Genomic DNA, 17536 nt, shown 5'->3' with positions numbered 1-17536 from the left:
CTCGCTAAAACTTAGTCCTTTGAATCCAAGCAGAGTGGGTGTCCATAAGAGGGTGTTTTACACAGAGCAGAGTGCACCTGAAGGATTGTATCCAAGAGCTTGGCTTTTGCAGTCTATAATGGTTTTCTCATTGCATTATGAATGCTGAGAGGAAAGGGGGGGGGGCGCTTTAAGAAAACAAAAATGTGAAGCTTCAGGTTTAATTTGAAGGTGGAATCCCATTGTCTCATTCCTTAACGTGCATTGTGAGCCAAATGTTTAACCTGTCAAATACAGTGGAGAGCTGATCAGCTTAATGGAGTTGACATTGGTACAGTAAAGCAATTGCTGTCCATATAAGGGTTTTGTACTGAAGCCCATCACCATCTTCCACACAAAATCAACAGCAAGAGCAAAGTCCCTAGTGGACTTCATGGAGTCTGTAGACATGCGGACTCACCCCTGCGGCGCCTCCTGCTGGTTGTCTTCGGGAATTAGCTCTTTTTCCAGCAAGGAGCGCCCTCTGCAGGCCGGTGATCTGCCTGTCCTCTTGGCCCTCGTGTCCCTTCCCGGGACCCCAGTGCCCTTTTACCTGGGATGCTGCCCCCAGCAGTATCCCACCAATCTAGGTCTCCCCTCCCTGGGGAACCTCCAACCCACTATCCCCACTTCACCTCAGTTTTGGCTACTGCCCAGTTTCCATCTAGCCCCCGTTCACTGGGGCAGACTGCAATATCAGCCACTCATCATAGGCAAAGTGGTTTGGACCTGCTGCCTTTGCCTACCCTTTGGGTTGCCCCCTGCAACCCGCAATACCTCTTGGCTTTATGCTAAGCCGCAGCCTGGGGCTTTCCAGACTGGAGCTCCCCAGCTCCTCTGCCTTTCCCCAGCCCTGCTCCACTCAGGTACCCTGTATCTAGCTCCCTGCAGCCAGACCCTTCTCCCTCTACAGGCAGAGGGGGCTGCTGCTTCTGGGTTCCCTGGCCGCCTTATAAAGCCCTGTGGCTCAGTTTGGGGCGTGGCCCCAGCTGCATCCACTTCCCCCAATCAGCCAGGGTTTTACCTTGCCCAGCCCCAGCCCTCTGCAGGGTTTTTTCAACCCCTCCAAGGTCAGAGCGGGTGCTCACCCCGCTACAGAGTCTATGGCATGTCTCCCTTTTCAGGGCCAAACCTCTTCTTGGGTTGGGAGTTGGAAGGGGTTGGGGAACAAAAGGGGACATTTGTATGGGGACTTAATGTAGAAAGGTCTGTTACTGTGAAACCAGTTTTGGGGCCAGACAGGTGGTTTAGCACACTGGTGATGGGATACTGAGCCTTTCCCTCCTAGGCTGGTTGGCTGATTCCATATTAGGTCAATAGTGACCAAAGTGTGCTTGGTTGAGTTGACCATCTCAGACCACTTCCTAGCTTGCTGAACCTCTGCCACCAGTCAGCTCCATGGGTGGCCACAGTTGATAGAGTTAAAAAGGAGCAAAGACTAAACATTACGCACCCTAGAGTTGGTTCTTTCAGGGCAGGATCGAGGCGCATTTGCAGAATATTATCAACAATTTCTCTACATCTCTCAAGCTGTTTTCTGATTGGCTGCAGTAGACTTTATTCGTGAACATCTCAGTGTTAGCCAGGTGCTATGGTCATGCAGGCTATATAAATATGTAGTTCAGTAGCTGTATCTATCGATCTGATTGTCAAACTCCCATTTCCACGTTAAGCTGTTTTATCTGCCAGGTGTCAGCCAAGATATGTTGAAAAAGTGTGTTTTGTAATTCAGTATGTATCATTTGCCCAAAGCAGTCTAACCTGGTGTTGTGCACTTCATTGCAGTGCAATGGGAACAGTAGTGCTGGATGGGCAGATCTATGTATGCGGTGGGTATGATGGAAACTCATCCCTCAACTCCGTGGAAACGTACTCACCAGAAACAGACAAGTAAGCTTCTGAACGTACTACTGCTTCTCCCACTGGGCTCTGCCCACATCCTGAAGCATAGAAATAATAGCTGAGAGTGCTGTTTTTAAAACCAATGAGCTTCGATATGCTGGAAAACCTTTTATTTCCTGTATAGCACTATATTTGGCTTCAAACCATGCGCACTCGCTCGAGAGAAGTGAATAGAGTAAAGTTTTGATACAGAGCTAAGGCCCTTCATTTTCAGTTTTTACTGATTTCCCGCCCTCCCTACATTCAGGTACATGGAAATACTGATTTGTCTTAAGAAAATTCAGTACGTTACATGAGAGAGATCTGTTTGTTAATATCCAAATAGTTGAAGTGTAAATACAAGACTGTTAAAGTACGGTGACGTAGTCAAAGACACACGTGTACGTCCTGTTAACATCCAGTTCATGAAATAAACCACAGCATTACGTTATTTTTACTTTCAATACTCTTACTTTTCCCTATTGTTGCTTTGTTCCATCTTTCCATTCTCCAATATTATCTCCAGTATTTCCCCAGAAATCGGTGAAGTTAATTTATTGTGCTGATATTCACCCAATTATGAATCTTTGTAATAAACACTGATAAATTCTAGGGAATTTTTTTGTTTATTTAAACAAAATAAAATCTGAGAATGAAGGGCCTTGTCCAGAGCTTCTAGATGGTTGAGTGAAAAATACTGGAAACTCAGTATCTGAAAGGCTTCTGGGTCTTCTGAAACATTTGTATAATCCATGGAGCAGCTCATTGAATGTGTTTTATGTGGCGCTACATGAGCTCTGCCTATGGAAGGAAGAGACTCTTGCACTTCTGCTGTTTGCTTCTCTTGGCAAGGTGGACGGTAGCGACTCCCATGAGTTCGAATCGCAGCGCGGCTGGAGTCACCGTGTTCGAAGGCAGGATCTATGTGTCTGGAGGACATGACGGTTTACAAATTTTCAGCAGTGTAAGTCTGAATCTCAGAGCCCGTTCTGTACCACGTTGAGTTCTCGTAACTTTGTGCTGATAAGTTGGACTAAGAGCACTGACCAGAGATCGGTAAAAGGGCAGGTGGGAAAGCTTACACAGCTCCCTAATCTAAGCATACAGCTCTTTAGTCCTGATCTTTAACGGCACCTGTTGATCTAGTCCTGGATGGTTCCTGAGCAGGGACTGCTAACTGAGCCACCCAAATACCCACTAGGGGCTAGACTGAGGGCTTGTCTACATCACAAAGTTGCAGCGCTGGTGAGGGGGTTACAGCGCTGCAACTTAGGAGGTGTACACATTTGCAGGGCATCACCAGCACTGCAACTCCCTGTTTGCAGCGCTGGCCGTGCTCCCGTTTTGTCTCGGGTGTAGAGGATCCAGCGCTGGTGATCCAGCGCTGGTAATCAAGTGTAGACACTTACCAGCGCTTTTCTTGACCTCCGTGGAATAAGCAGGTATCCCAGCATACCTGAGGAAGCCTCTCTGGTAATCAAGCAGGTCTCCTTCCCCGGTTTGCTCTCGCGTTCCCCGAACCCCAGTGCAAGCAGGTCTCCTTCCCTGCGGTTTGCTCTCGCGTTCCCCGAACCCCCGAGCAAGCAGGTCTCCTTCCCTGCGGTTTGCTGGGTGGCTCCGGGAACGCGAGAGCAAACCGCGGCGAAGCTGGTCTCCTTCCCCGGTTTGCTCTCGCGTTCCCCGAACCCCCGAGCAAGCAGGTCTCCTTCCCTGCGGTTTGCAGGGGGGTTCGGGGAACGCGAGAGCAAACCGCGGCGAAGCTGGTCTCCTTTCCCGGTTTGCTCTCGCGTTCCCCGAACCTCCGTGCAAGCAGGTCTCCTTCCCTGCGGTTTGCAGGGGGTTCGGGGAACGCGAGAGCAAACCGCGGCGAAGCTGGTCTCCTTTCCCGGTTTGCTCTCCCGTTCCCCGAACCCCCCTTGAAGCCGCCCAACAGCGCTGCAGTGTGGCCACATCTAACACCACTTGCAGCGCTGGTTGCTGTAAGTGTGGCCACTCTGCAGCGCTGGCCCTATACAGCTGTACTAATACAGCTGTAACAATCAGCGCTGCAAAATTGTAGATGTAGACATGGCCTGAGACGGTGCAACTCCTGCTCTCTTGTGGCCTGAGCCGAGAAGTGAGACCGCTGCACTAGTCGACTCGGTTCTCACCAGTTCCTCCCTCTTCGCTTAGTAAATCATTTTAGCCTCGTGTCTTTGGTCCTTCGTGTTTCTAGCACCATTAAAACTCCCAGGTGGCCACGTGCATTCTATCTGCTTTCTTTGCCTGTTTGTGGGATGTTGTTTCAGAAACTATTGTGACCCTTTAAACAAACTCAGAAGGCAGCGGGAGTTGACCGTGCAGGGCAGAGCTGCTGTTCCTAGTGTGGTTGCAGTCTCAGTCCTAATTTATAGACTTCCTTATTTTTTTATTCAGAAAAGTCTGTTATGGGGGTTCTCTTCTGCCCTACTGGGCACAGAAGTGCGGTTTGTTGTATCTGAATCAGTCTTGCCACCCATTAAGTGCTCTTGGAACATTAGCTTGTCAACTGGAGGTCCAGCCTTCAGACTGGGCTGTAATATTGACTATTACTGCCTTCCCTAGCAGACTAGGAAAAAATCCTATTGTCTGTCAGCCTGGGACGCCAAAAAGCTGAATCTGGGCTTACATATCGGCCTGCCTGGACCACAACTTTGCCATATTCCTCCTTGAGCTCCACCAGTTAGGTCTATTGCTGCTGTTCAAGAAGAGGGGTGACTGACCATGCACTCCAGAACTACCACAGATACATTCTGATGACTGTATTTTCTTGTTGAGAAACCATTTTGAGATCCAAGTTTTCCTTGTACAAGTCTAGATAAAATTATTACAAGGTGGGAGTGCACAACTGGTTGAAAAACCATACTCGAAGAGTAATTATGAATGTTCACTGTCAGTCTGGGAGGACATAGCTAGACAGCAGGGGTCTGTCCTGGGTCTGGTACTATGCCATATTTTTTTTATGACTTGAATAACTGAGTAGGAAGCTTGCTTATAAAATTTGCCGATGGCACCACGCTGGGAGGGGGTGCAGGCACTTTGGAGGACAAGATTAGAATTCAAAATCAATTTAATAAACTGGTGAATTATCTGAAAACAACACAATGTAGTTCAGTAAAGACGAGTGCAAAGTAATATACTTAGGAAGGAAAAATCAAAGGCACAATTACAAAATGGGGACTAACTGGCTAGGCAGTTGTACTGCAGGAAAGAAGTTGGGGGCTATAGGGGATTACAAATTGAATAGGAACCAACAATGTGACTGAGTTGCAAAAAAGGCAAATATCATTCTGGATGGCATTAATAGGAGTGTTGTATGTAAGACACCAGAAGTGACTTTCCCAGTGCTGGTGAGGCTTCAGCTGGAGTATTGTCCAGATTTAGGCATCACACTTTAAGAAAGATGTGGACAAATGAGAGAGTCCAGAGGAGAGCAACAAAACTGATAAAAGGTTTAAAAAACCTGACGTAAGGTTATGAGGAAAGATTGAATAACACTGGGCATGTTTCTTCTTGTGAAAAGGAGACGGTGTGTGTGTTTGGGAGCGGTGTTCTCATAAGTCCTCAGATTGTTACGGGCCATTATAAAGAGGACGGTATTCAATTGTCCTGCCTTTGGCGGACATGGAGAACAAGAAGTAATGGACTTAATCTGCACAAGGAAGATTTAGGTTACGTATTAGGAAACCTTTCCAACTATAAGGATACTTAGGCACTGGGATAGAGTCCCATCCCTATCATTGGAGTTTTTTAAGAAAGAGGTTAGGCAAACACCTGTCAGGGATGGTCTAGGTTTACTCAGTCCTGCCTCTAGCATGTCAAGGTTGGATTCGATTTCCTGTTCCAGCCCTACGATTCTATGCCTCTATAAGCCATATGAAAGGTTAGCAAGAATGGCTGAAAGCTGAAACCAGACAAGTTCAAATTAAAAATTAGACATGCTATTTTAAAACTGAGGGTGATTAACTATTGGCACCAGCTACTGAGGGAGGTGTTGGAATCACCACCGCCATATCTCCAAACAAAGAGTGGCTGCCTTTCTGGAAGATGCTTTAGCCAAGTGCAAGTTATTGTATACCTTTATACAGGTATAACTGAGTACAATTTAGTGGCCTGTGTTAAACAGGGGGCCAGACTAGATGAATTGATGGTCCCTTTCTGCCTTAAACTCTAAATCTATGAAGTCATGATAAAAATTTCCTAGTCTGCCTGTAATTATCTTAGTGACATATACTTACCTGGACTCAAGGGCAGGTATCATTTCTTGTCCGTGTGCAATGCACAATGCAGGGGTACTAATGCCAGAACTCACTCAATGTGTCGACACTCTTAACTGCAGGTGGAGTACTACAACCATCACACAGCCACGTGGCACCCCGTCGCAAGCATGCTGAACAAACGTTGTCGGCATGGAGCCGCCTCCCTAGGCAGCAAGATGTTCGTCTGTGGCGGCTACGATGGGTCTGGCTTCCTCAGCATCGCCGAGGTGTACAGCTCCATGGCGGATCAGTGGTACCTGATTGTCCCAATGAACACCCGACGGAGCCGCGTCTCCCTGGTAGCCAACTGTGGCCGCCTGTATTGTGTGGGTGGCTATGACGGACAGTCCAACCTGAGCTCAGTGGAGATGTACGACCCAGAAACCAACCGCTGGACATTCATGGCTCCTATGGTGTGTCACGAGGGAGGGGTTGGTGTGGGGTGCATACCGCTCCTCACCATCTGAACAGGAAGCATTGGTGACCGTCTTCAAGCAACAATCCCTGGAGAGGTTTGACGAGGATTTTATGATGTGATATATCAAGAGGTACATTCTAGGTGCTCAAGTGTCATTCGCGAACACAAACGGTTCAAAAGGAAGTCGCCCTGCGATTTTTTGGGCTGAGGCTCCACAACAGATGAATAATTCACCGTTCAGATCATGCGCGTGTAACCTACTCCCTTCCCTTCCCCCACACTTTGGTCATTATGTGGATCTAAGGCTAGGCAGATGCTTCCTTCTCCTAGCCTTTGCTTCAGGTACTGCATTGATCCAGACGTGGTCTACTTCTGGTTATGCTGTTGGGAAGCAGTGGTGGAGTCTGTATGTTGGTTTGACCCTGTATAAACTAATATTGGCCAGATCAGTGGGTGAGAGTATGTATGCAGTATGTTCCGGGCAAAAGACCCTAATGCCATGATTCAGTTTATTGTTAACTGCAGGAGCTTGAATATAGCAAACAGTCCTGTTCATTCTGTTTCATTACCAGGCACTTTGGATTTTACCCACTCTTAGCCCCTCCTGTTTTGTTTCTCACCAGTATTGGTTCTTAGAAGCCCATGAGTGGGGTAATCCTTGGAGATGTGTAGCTTCCTTAATTTCGGAGGATCTATCCCTATGACCAGTGTGTTTCATTTACATCTTTTGAACGTAATTTACTTTATTCTGCTGGATCAGGAAAATTGGATGTAACCGTTAAGAGAGGATGACAAATGTTTTCCTCTTTCACATTCTCCAAAAAAATAGATTAAAACATCTAACAGTACTAAAAGACTGCTGAGAAAAAAATTGAATATAAATGATACTAGCAGCAAACTTATATTTAAATAGGAAAAGTGCCAAAATGTTAATTATACAGATATCTTTTTTTTCAATTAAATCTGTTTTAAATCTTTTTCCTTTCACAAAACTTAAGCATTGGTTTCCAAAATACATATTAGAAACAGCTCGATTGCAGTATGGTCAAGATCTGTCCTTTTGATCTTTTGCGCAGAGATGAAAATGTAGCATCTCACATATGCTTTGTTTTGGAAAGTTCCTGCTGTGCATTCAGATGTTTTTGATTTCACAAAAATGTTTGGTGGGTTTTGAAATACGCACTTGGCCTGCTGTGTTCTGAGCTCTTACATCTATTGTTGGTCTGTTTGACAACTGTCTTTCACTTAAGAAAGCTCAAATACAGACTAGTCCTTAACAGAGAGATAATGCATAGGTAAAGACAATACGAGTTTGTGCAAGGGACATAACTTGGGCCCCGGGAAAATCACAACATGCACAAACTTTCAGCACAACCGAAGGTTTTGTTAAATCAGTGTCTAGCTTTTTCTGTTTAGCTACACTGGAAAGATCTTTACAGCACGCTTGGTTGATGCTCTGTTAACCTAGCCATGCAGCCATTTTTTTACAGCCAAACAATGACCGTTGCGAAAGTGTGAAATTGTGCACATCCTTCACTTAAAGGAGAGATGAATGTGAAAGACTATTAGCGACCAAGCTATCAGTCTGGTCTTTCCCCAGGAGTCCGTGCCCATGTGTTCCCCACTGTTGTTTTCCTATCATGTAGCCCTATACTGGCAGAAGATAAGGCATTTTCTTCCCCTTCTTCCTTGGTTCTTTGCCTTTTTAGTATCCCTGTTTCTCCTCTTCTGTAACGATTGCAAATGGAAGGACACGTGGATCCTTGTGTTCTTACTGCAACTGCAGTGGCACGTGCCACTGGACAAAGAGATGCTTTGGAGTGTCGCGTCTGCACCTGTGCCCTGGAGACATGTCAGATGCCTTTATGTTGCCTGTTAACCTTTGTAGACTTGAAGAGTGGATGGCTGGGTCCAAGTCTGAGTCTTGTCCTACATTGCTGCCCGTCTAGCTACTTTAGGCACCGAGATCTGGCTTTACAATGATTTTTTTTTTTAAATGCCTCAAGGTTACAAACTTTGCCCCTTTTTTGAAAGCAGATCATCCCATGATGATTTGGTTGAGGTAAATGTGAGTGGCCAGCACATGGTATGGTTGTGGACAAGTCATCAGAGTTCTCTCACGTCTGAGAGGGGGACAATTCTTTGAAACCTTCTTTTGTGCTAAATCAAGAAGCAACAACGTTTTCAAAATCCAAGTAGGTCTATGACTGCGTTAGTCAGTCCAAGCATGAAGCCAGCACTCTGCTTAACTTCCATCACAGAGGGGTTAGAGTAGCGCATGACACTGACAGCCTGTGTGGTGTGCAATATCTAGACGCAGCAGGATGAGGGAAGGACAGCATGGCCTGGGAGAGACCCCTTTGAACTTGGGGATAATGTTATAAAATGATGTGAAATGTATTTATTAGCTCTTCAGTATTTCACTGCATGAATATGATCTGTCACTAATCTAGGGCTTCCTTCTTAGCCTACTTCCTCCTGTATGCTCCTTTAGTGAAGACCTGGTCAGTCTGTGAGAATGCCAGCACAGGCTTCTGATGGGACGAGCAGCTGGGAAGGGAAGGACGCTGTATTCCAACACTAATCTCTTCCATTGACACAAAGGGACATGGGGAAATGATAAATCTAAGTCCATTCCTTTTCGTGTATGCTTTTTTATGTTTGAACCTTCCTCTGCAAGGGCCAGATCCTGTGAGACCTTGAGCACCCTAATTTTGGTCACTCAGTGGGAGCTGAGCATGCTCTGCATCTCTTCAAACAGAGTCCTGAGTCTGAATTTCTGCACATCGTCATGAGTTTTTTGTTTTGTTTTTGTTCATATAAAAAACCTCAATGCTGCTTGGATTTTTTTCGTTGGGTGTGGATGTGGACGTCTCTGTTTTCAGGTACCATGTATATTGTAGATGTATAATATGAACATGTGTGGTTCTAAATGTGAGTGGTTTGTCTAGAGATCAATAACTATTTCCTGTTTGTATACATTTACCAGCCAATGGATCGTGCTTGAGGATAAACATTCGTTTGGCATTTCCATGCTGCTAAGACTTTTTTTTTTTTTTTTTAATTGGCATCAAGACTAAGGTGGTTTTCGGGCCATGAACTGAAAGATGGTAGAAAAATAAAATTGTTGTTTGCCACTCGCTGCAAGGCTTTTAAACTGTGTATCTTGGGGAAGGAGTGAGTGTGTGTGGCTGGGGGAGGGGGGAATTTTGGTTTATTTGCATTTGAAAGTAAAGTGTGTGGCAAGGAAGGAATCAGCAATTTCATTCTGTTCATCTTCCCAACTTGTGTTTTCCACTCTCAGCCAAGCCGCACTAGCAGGGGTCTGAGTGTGCACATTTCTTTAGGGGCCCATGGACCCTGTCTATTACAAGGGCGGCTCCAGGCACCAGCACACCAAGCGCATGCCTGGGGCGGCAAGCCACCGGGGTGCTCTGCCAGTCGCCACGAGGGCGGCAGGCAGGTTGCCTTCAGCCGCATGCCTGCAGAGAGTCCGCTGGTCCTGCAGCTTTGGTGGACCTCCCGCAGGGGTGCTGCCGAATCCGCGGGACTGGGGGCCTCCCACATGCAAGCTGCTGAAGGCAGACTGCCTGCCGTGCTTGGGGCGGCGAAATACCTAGAGCCGCCCTTGCTATTAATACCGGAGTTTCTGTGTCTGTCTTAGCAGGGGCGTTGCGTTGGCTCAGCAGCTGTCGAGTCATTTGGTGCCCACTTCCATAGAGCAAGCGTGGTGATTGTCGTGGGGTTGCTCTCCTAGGGGAGAGGATCATTTGTCTCCTGCCTCTTTATTAATCCATCATCCCAATTTTTTCCCCTCAGCGAGAATGTATTTGCATCAGTGAGTATGTAAATATCCTGCAGGCCCATCAGAAGTTACCCAAGGGGAGTGGAGAAGGAGAACTCTTTCAAAACTGCTTTTACCCTTGTTACTCTTTTTCTTTGCTTAAGGATGAACTTTACTGCCCCCCGATATGCAGAATGGTTGGTAGGTGCAGTTCTAGAGTTCCACTGAATCTACTTGGGGTAGATCTGCTTGCACCATGATGAGTAAATGAATGTGCCTTGTCAGGAATTAATTAGATATACCGAACAAGGGAGTCCTAGAGGAATTAAACTCCTTGTGTTTTGGGTAATCTCAAATCGCTTTGGGATAGTTCTCATAGTTTCTCAAGCCATCTCCATTAGCCTTGCCTTGAATGCTTCCCATAATGGTCATTCCAAGAGTTCACTTGGCAGGGAGATTGGCATGGTTCTAGTGGACTGGGAATTGCCTGACCAAACCCTGTTTCATGCCCATAAACAGCTGGTGGGCTAATGGTTACTCCAGCAGCCTGTTTGCTAATTAGGGAAGCTTTGTGCTTTTTCCGAGTCAATCTTATGCCTGTTTGCAGAGAACAGATTCCTGACCGTGTTCAGAGCAGTTCTGAGGATTAGCTAGACCAGGAGTGATCTGGATAGTAAGTATTCCAAACGCATCTTTAATAATGTCTTTAATGCCATAGGGTTGCAGGAATCCACATCCACTACAGCTGTGATTTAGGGACAGTTAAAGACTCATATTCAAGACTCACTTCCTGGCTAGCTGAACCAACAAGCTGTAGCAAAGAGAACACTTTGGAGGATCGGGCGGGAAATGTTGCTAGGGGGTCTCTGGCTGCCTGCATTCCCACCTCTTCGGACACAGGTTATGCAGAGTGCACCCAGAAGTTTGAATATCTTATAACATTATTCCCCACAAAGTGAGCAGCATCCTCTCTTTATAATGTATTTGTATTACAGTTAACAGCCTGGATCAGGGCCCCTTGTGCTGGGTGCTGGACAGGTGTCTGGTAAAAGATAGTCCCTGCCTTGGAGAGTTTCCTATCTAAATGGTGAGAGGGTTAACTGAGGCACAGAGTCCACAAGGTCACACAGCCAGTCCGTGTCAGAGCCAGGAACAGACCCCAGGTCTCCTGACTCCCAGTGCAGTGCCCTAGCCACTAGATCATACTGCTTCCTTTTTCGGGTCACTGTTACAAGGGGCAAGGAAGGAGAACCAGCCTGGTTTTAAAATCCCAAATCCCCAGCAGAATGAAATCACAATAGTATATCTGTAAAGCAAAGTCCTTGAAAATCAGTTCTTCCTCTTCTCACCAAGACTTGAGTTCACGTTTGTTTCTTGGCTGCCTACAGTTGAGGGTCTCCCTAGCCCCCAAAGCTGTGGAAGGAGTGCTATCCCTCTGGCCTGGTGTCTGGGATAGCACCAGCTGCTGGGGGGGAAATGCGCAGCCCTGAACTTATCAGGCCTAACTGGTAGGTAGCCTGTCTGGTCACCATTCTATTCAAATACATATAGAAGAGCCATTGATCAAAGCATTGAAGTCCGTAGAGCAGGGCGCACTTACACCAGCTGAGAATCTGTCTCTCAGCATACTTGAACTGCTGCACACCGAGGAGCTGGTAGAAGAGTGTGTATGCCCATATATACCCAAATATGGTGATTAGGAGGCTGTTGACCCATTAGCTAGCATGGAATAGTGCAGAGTTAGGTCTCTTGCTGATCAGTTACTAATGGAAAACTAATAGAATTTACAAATTTAATATTCGAATCAGTTATCCAATGGATGGGGTGTGCCTGTGACAACCTGGGAGGGATGAAGTTGCTAAATCAACTCTTAAGCTTCCAATGGGTTTGAGACATTTGGGGCACTCAAATTTTTTGATTAAGCTCTTCCTAGAGCCTGACGTGGCATAACAGTGTTACAGATCTTGCTGAGTGTTTTCTCTAGGCTTTTAGCACACTTCTTACAGTTGTGGTACCTCCCCAAAGCAATGCCCAGACAGCTGGGTTGGGGAGTTCTAAAGCAAGGCTCGCACGACCTCATGATTTCCTGCTGGCGTAGTCCACTTCTTAATCCAAGTGGCATGCAAATGTGGGACGTACTTGCCTTCTGTTTTACAAAATGCTTTTTGCTTCCTCTTTGGCAGTCGGACGTGTTCGATAACAGAAGGACTGTTACAATGCAGAAAAGCGTATGGAAGTATTTACGTGAGGCCACTTGTATAAGACAGCGGAGGCTTTTTCATTGTTATCTGATAACCAATATTTGAGAATCTGCCTCTTTGATTTTTCTTTATTGGATTAATCTAAAACCTGTCATGGTTGGTTAGCATCAGTGCTGACAAGCATTAAGATTATGAATTCAGCCAAGCTAATGCATATTTTGCTCCAAGTCTCAGAGCAGCTGGTGGGAAGGGGTTTGCTTCAAAGAAGTTGGGAGATTTGTTAATGTGATAACTGTGTCCAGTTGTAACAACTCTTGGAAATGATAGTAAATGCCACCTTTCCTTTGACATTCTCAATCCTTGCCAATACAAGCTCACCTGGGTGTACGTCCATGCGGCAGGACAGAAGACTTAAGCCAGGCCTTTTGACTCCTCCTTTTTGTACGCATGATCTGATTAGGGTTTCTTGAGCTATTGAAGGTTGGTTGAATATTAACTGCTAAAATGATGGGACTAGATGGGTGACCAAGGGCTCTGTTTTTGGCGATGATTCACCCTGATCAAAACATTTTATGTCTAAATTTTAATGGCCGCAGCAGGAGGTGGGATGCTGGGCTTGATTGGCTATTATCTGATCTGATTTGACAAATCTTTTATGTTCTTATCTATCCATGCCAGCTGCCTTGAGCTACAGCAAATAACTGAGTCAGCTCAGTTCTCCAGCTTCAGCTTTCAACAGGCATGAGAGCATGTGTCTGGCAGTGTCGGCTCTGACACCATTAGTGAAGTACCGACGATGTACCATGCATTCTGCCTGTGGCAGAGGTGTTGCAGGTCCCATCTCTTGTGTGGTATTGGAGGGAGGCTTTTGTTTCCCAGTAGTGCAAGTCGCCCATTCTCAAAGGAGAAATGAAGTGTCTAATGCCTCCTGCTCTTCCAAGGTATAAACAGGGTCCACAAAATGGTCTTCAATATGCAATCTCCCTCCTCTGGGTTAGCAATGTCTTAGCCTAGTATCTCCCCACCACCACCATTACCCAACACCAGGGAGAAGAGGTTGGCTGATGGGATTTCCTGCGACTGTAGGGCCTATTTCCGTTCCTCCGTCTGTTCACGCATCCGGGCAGAGTTCCTATGGGCGGCGTCCACTGGCTCCTTTGACGCCTTCGAGGAGCAGTGGGCCTTGTCCGGGATTCTCTGCTCGGTGTCCCCATCAGGTTCCCTTTGTTTAGCCCTATGACCTCACTCCCGATCCTGTTTTTTCATTAGTTGTCCCCCGTGATTACTTGGTGTCCCAGACCTGTAGGTCCTCCCCTTAGGCTGGGGGGAGACCCTTTAGAAGTGGGCGGGCTTTGCCCGCCCACCCCCGCCGGATGCCAATAGGATCACCACTACCCAATCCTTTCTTCTAAGTATCTGCCAGACCTAGCAGATCTGCAGCCACTACCTAGCCTTTCTGTCTGGTTCCAAAGCTCTGCAGACCAAATGGGAGAAGAGGGGATCTGGGCCTTGTTTCCACCGGGCTGGCCACATCCCCATAAGCTATAATGGAAAAGAAGCCCTCCAAGGATTCCCCTTGTGGTATGTCAGTCTGCTCCCTGCGCTTGAGACTCTCTTCTTTGTGAATGGTTGGTCCGTGTTCCTGAACCAAAGAGAAATGAGAACCAAGGTTACCTTGTTCTTTGAAGGCAAGTATGATCCTAGTCTTTGTGCATGTTTTGGGTGGCAGGTGAACTACTCTAGTGAGAGGTTTACTCACTGTTCAAAGAAGAATCGAGTTTGTTTTGAAGGAGTTTGGGAAGATGGCTGAAGCATAGTTTGGTACTATCTATGCAAGCAAGTACTGAGCCGCTGATTCTCCAACAGGCCTTTGTAGCTGGGTTCTTCAATACCAGAGAGAATTGTCTGTGTGATGGGGAGAACTTAAAAATGTGGGATTCTGGAAAATGAACATTAAGGAAGCCAGTGGGACGTAAACTGCATGGGAATGGTGCCATTTTCACCTTGCACATCCCTTTTGTTTCAATGCATTGTACTATAATCATGACTTTAAGCTAAAGAAAACCAAAACTTTTTTATAATTTTAAAATTTGCTTTTTAAAAAAAAACACATCCCAGCCCCGGTTCTGCAGCTTCTATTTATTGTCATCGCGTGGCAGAGCGATAGAAATGTGAATTGCTTTGATTGTATTTTTTGATGCACAAAGATCCAATTCCCCTCCCACTTGGCTAATGATGTTCTCTGTTGTGTGTATGTGAAAAGGGCACTTTTATGGTAACTTTATCCTTTTTTTATATTAAAAAATAGTAGAAATGTTTTGTCTGTCCGACTGTTGTGATATCCAGCTGTTCTATACGACAGTTCCACGTCTATATTGCAAGTGTCATCTTAGTCGTGAAACACGCTCTACCCTAGCGATCACATGGAAAGGAGGAGGTTTTCCACCCGGAAGTGACATATATATTAAACCTGATCTCGGGAGGGCGGGAGATATATATTAAACCTGAGTGCAGCACAAACTGTGGCCTTGTCTAGGATTAAACACTTAAGAGTTGGTCTTAAACATGGCTCCAGCTAAGGCAATTCACAGTCTTGGGGCAGTCATTGTGACCAGATGGCTTTAGAAAGTTGTTTAAAACCCTAGACTGAACTGTGGTTCCCATTTGGCTTGGCCCCCTCTACACTGCCTGACCTAACTTAGAAACTGGTTTAGCTGGCATGAGAGGGAGGGATAGCTCAGTGATTTGAGCATTTGCCTGCCAAACCCAGGGTTGTAAGTTCAATCCTTGAGGGGGTCAATTAGGCATCTGGGGATTGGGTCTGCTTTGAGCAGGGGGTTGGACTAGATGACCTTCTGAGGTCCATTCCAACCCTGATATTCTATGATTTTAACTTTAATTTGGAAGCACACGGGGATGCAGTTTGAGAAATTACCTTCCAAGGGGAGACCTGGACTTGTACAATGTGGTGGGGGTTGGAAGATCTTGTGTGTCAAGAAGGTGGAAGGCAAACAAAACAACGATTTAGGCAGGGGATGGGAGTTCGTGTGTTGGCATTTTACCAGTGGAGACCTGGGGTCAGATCCTGCTTGGTGTATAAGGTGAGTTTCTCTCCTCATAGTCCATATTCCTGCATAGCACCACACACACCAATACCATTTCCAGCACAGTTGGGTCCCAGTCTTTGCTCAGTGATGGGGAATACTCCTCCTTTGCTGTAGGAGTAAAGTGAAATGTCAGAGCCTGGGGCTGAGGAGGAACCCACCCTGCAATTGCAGATGGGACTGAACTGCATTGGAGAAGTTTCTCTCCCTGGTAGAAGCTTCTCCTGTACTCTGCTTTACCCAGTGATATTAATCCTATCACCCTTGTGAAGCAAGGTGTAATCACAAACTGAAAATCCATTCGATCCCTTTCCCTTGGACTGATTCATGTTCCCACCTTATCCCTTCCTCTGCCTCCCCCACCAAAGTCAGGGTATGGAAGTTCTCCAACATCCAGTCCATCCTCATGCGGAAGTGTGCTGCTGTATCTGGATGTGGATTTCAGACCAGGCTTCATTAACTTCCTGCCCCTCTAAGGCTCCTAGTGCAAAGCAACAGGATATGATAATAAAATAGACCAGTGGATTCATTAGGCCCTTGTCCGGGAAAGTCTGAGGAGGAAAAACAGTGGGGCCAAATTCATGGCCGAAATCAGTGGGCTTACATTAGCTTCGGTTCCCACACTGGATGTGGGGGTATACGGGAGAAATTGTGTAAAGGTGGATTTTATGTATGTATTTATTCATTTCATTTTCCTAATAGACTACTCGAAGCTTTAAAATTTTGGGAATTTGTTATATAACATTGCAGCAGCTAATTTATTTCAAGATGTACCAGTAAGAACACAGATACAGATGCTAATGTACAGAGCTCTCACCTCCAGTCACCATACAGGGTGGATTCAGTTGCCCAGCAACTATCCAGTCTAAAAGAACTCGGAACTTAAGGGTTTTTTTGGTGATATACGTTGCACTGTAACTATAAGTGTATGTAACCAGGAAATGTGGACAGATGGCTAAAGACAGTATCACACAAAGTATCCGTGGTGAGAAGGGTGAGGGTATGGGGGCAGCTGGTAGATCTGGAAGGGGTACGCAATGAAAAGTTTGGGACCTCTGCACTAGCTTAGTCTAGAGTCGTTCAGTGGGTCCACTGCCTGGAACGAGACCTGAATTGAAAATGCCGTGCATATGTTCCCCTTCCTGGAACTATCTGCACTTTTTCTCTTGTTGCACTCTGTTTCCATTTGTCAAAAGAGGCACCATAGACACTTCATGCCATTTGTCCCCTAGGGTGAAAATCTAGAGTTCAGTGACTTCCATAAAGCACCCCCGTGTACAAATAAGAATATATAATATAAGAACATAAGAGCTGCCATACTGGGTCAGACCAAAGGTCCATCCTGCCCAGTATCCTGTCTACCAGCATGACCAATACCAAGTGCCCTAGAGGGAGTGAACCTAACAGGCAATGATCAAGTGATCCCTCTCCTGCCATCCATCACCACCCTCTGACAAACAGGGGCTAGGGATGCCATTTCTTATCCATTCTGGCTAATAGCCATTAATGGACTTAACTTCCATGAATATATCCAGTTCTCTTTTAAACCCTGTTATAGTCCTAGCCTCCCCAACTTCCTCAGGCAAGGAATTCCACAAGTTGTGCGCTGTGTGAAGAAGAACTTCCTTTTATTTGTTTTAAACCTGCTGCCCATTAATTTCATTTGGTGACCCCTAGAAGTGTCCATGTATGATGGAGAGGACCTTCCTTGTCCTTCACAGGCTGAGGAGGAAGAGCCCGTTGCTCTTGTAAAGTGCCACCCGCATATAAAATAATCCCAGCAGTCCAGGCTTTCAGTCCGTGGCCATTCCAGAGTTGAAGCATTTAGGAGAGCGTTGGGGCATGTGGCAGCC

At 46.2% G+C, this 17536-nt stretch overlaps 1 protein-coding gene across 2 annotated transcripts in view; it reads left to right on the top strand.

Annotated features, from left to right (window-relative positions):
• KLHL18 (kelch like family member 18) overlaps positions 1 to 9432 on the top strand; it is a 43877-nt gene extending 34445 nt beyond the window's left edge. For both annotated transcript variants that reach the window (XM_030549804.1, XM_030549803.1), the window contains exons 8-10: positions 1804 to 1908; positions 2752 to 2863; positions 6257 to 9432. In XM_030549804.1, the coding sequence (XP_030405664.1) occupies positions 1804 to 1908; positions 2752 to 2863; positions 6257 to 6643 (604 nt within the window). In that variant the 3' untranslated portion in view covers positions 6644 to 9432. The remainder of the gene's footprint in view (positions 1 to 1803; positions 1909 to 2751; positions 2864 to 6256) is intronic.
• Positions 9433 to 17536: the final 8104 nt, after the last annotated feature.

Source organism: Gopherus evgoodei, chromosome 2 (genome assembly GCF_007399415.2).
Source record: "Gopherus evgoodei ecotype Sinaloan lineage chromosome 2, rGopEvg1_v1.p, whole genome shotgun sequence".
NCBI lineage: Eukaryota > Metazoa > Chordata > Testudines > Testudinidae > Gopherus > Gopherus evgoodei.
The sequence above is the reverse complement of the archived record's forward strand: the minus strand, read 5'-3'. Positions and strand labels throughout refer to the sequence as shown.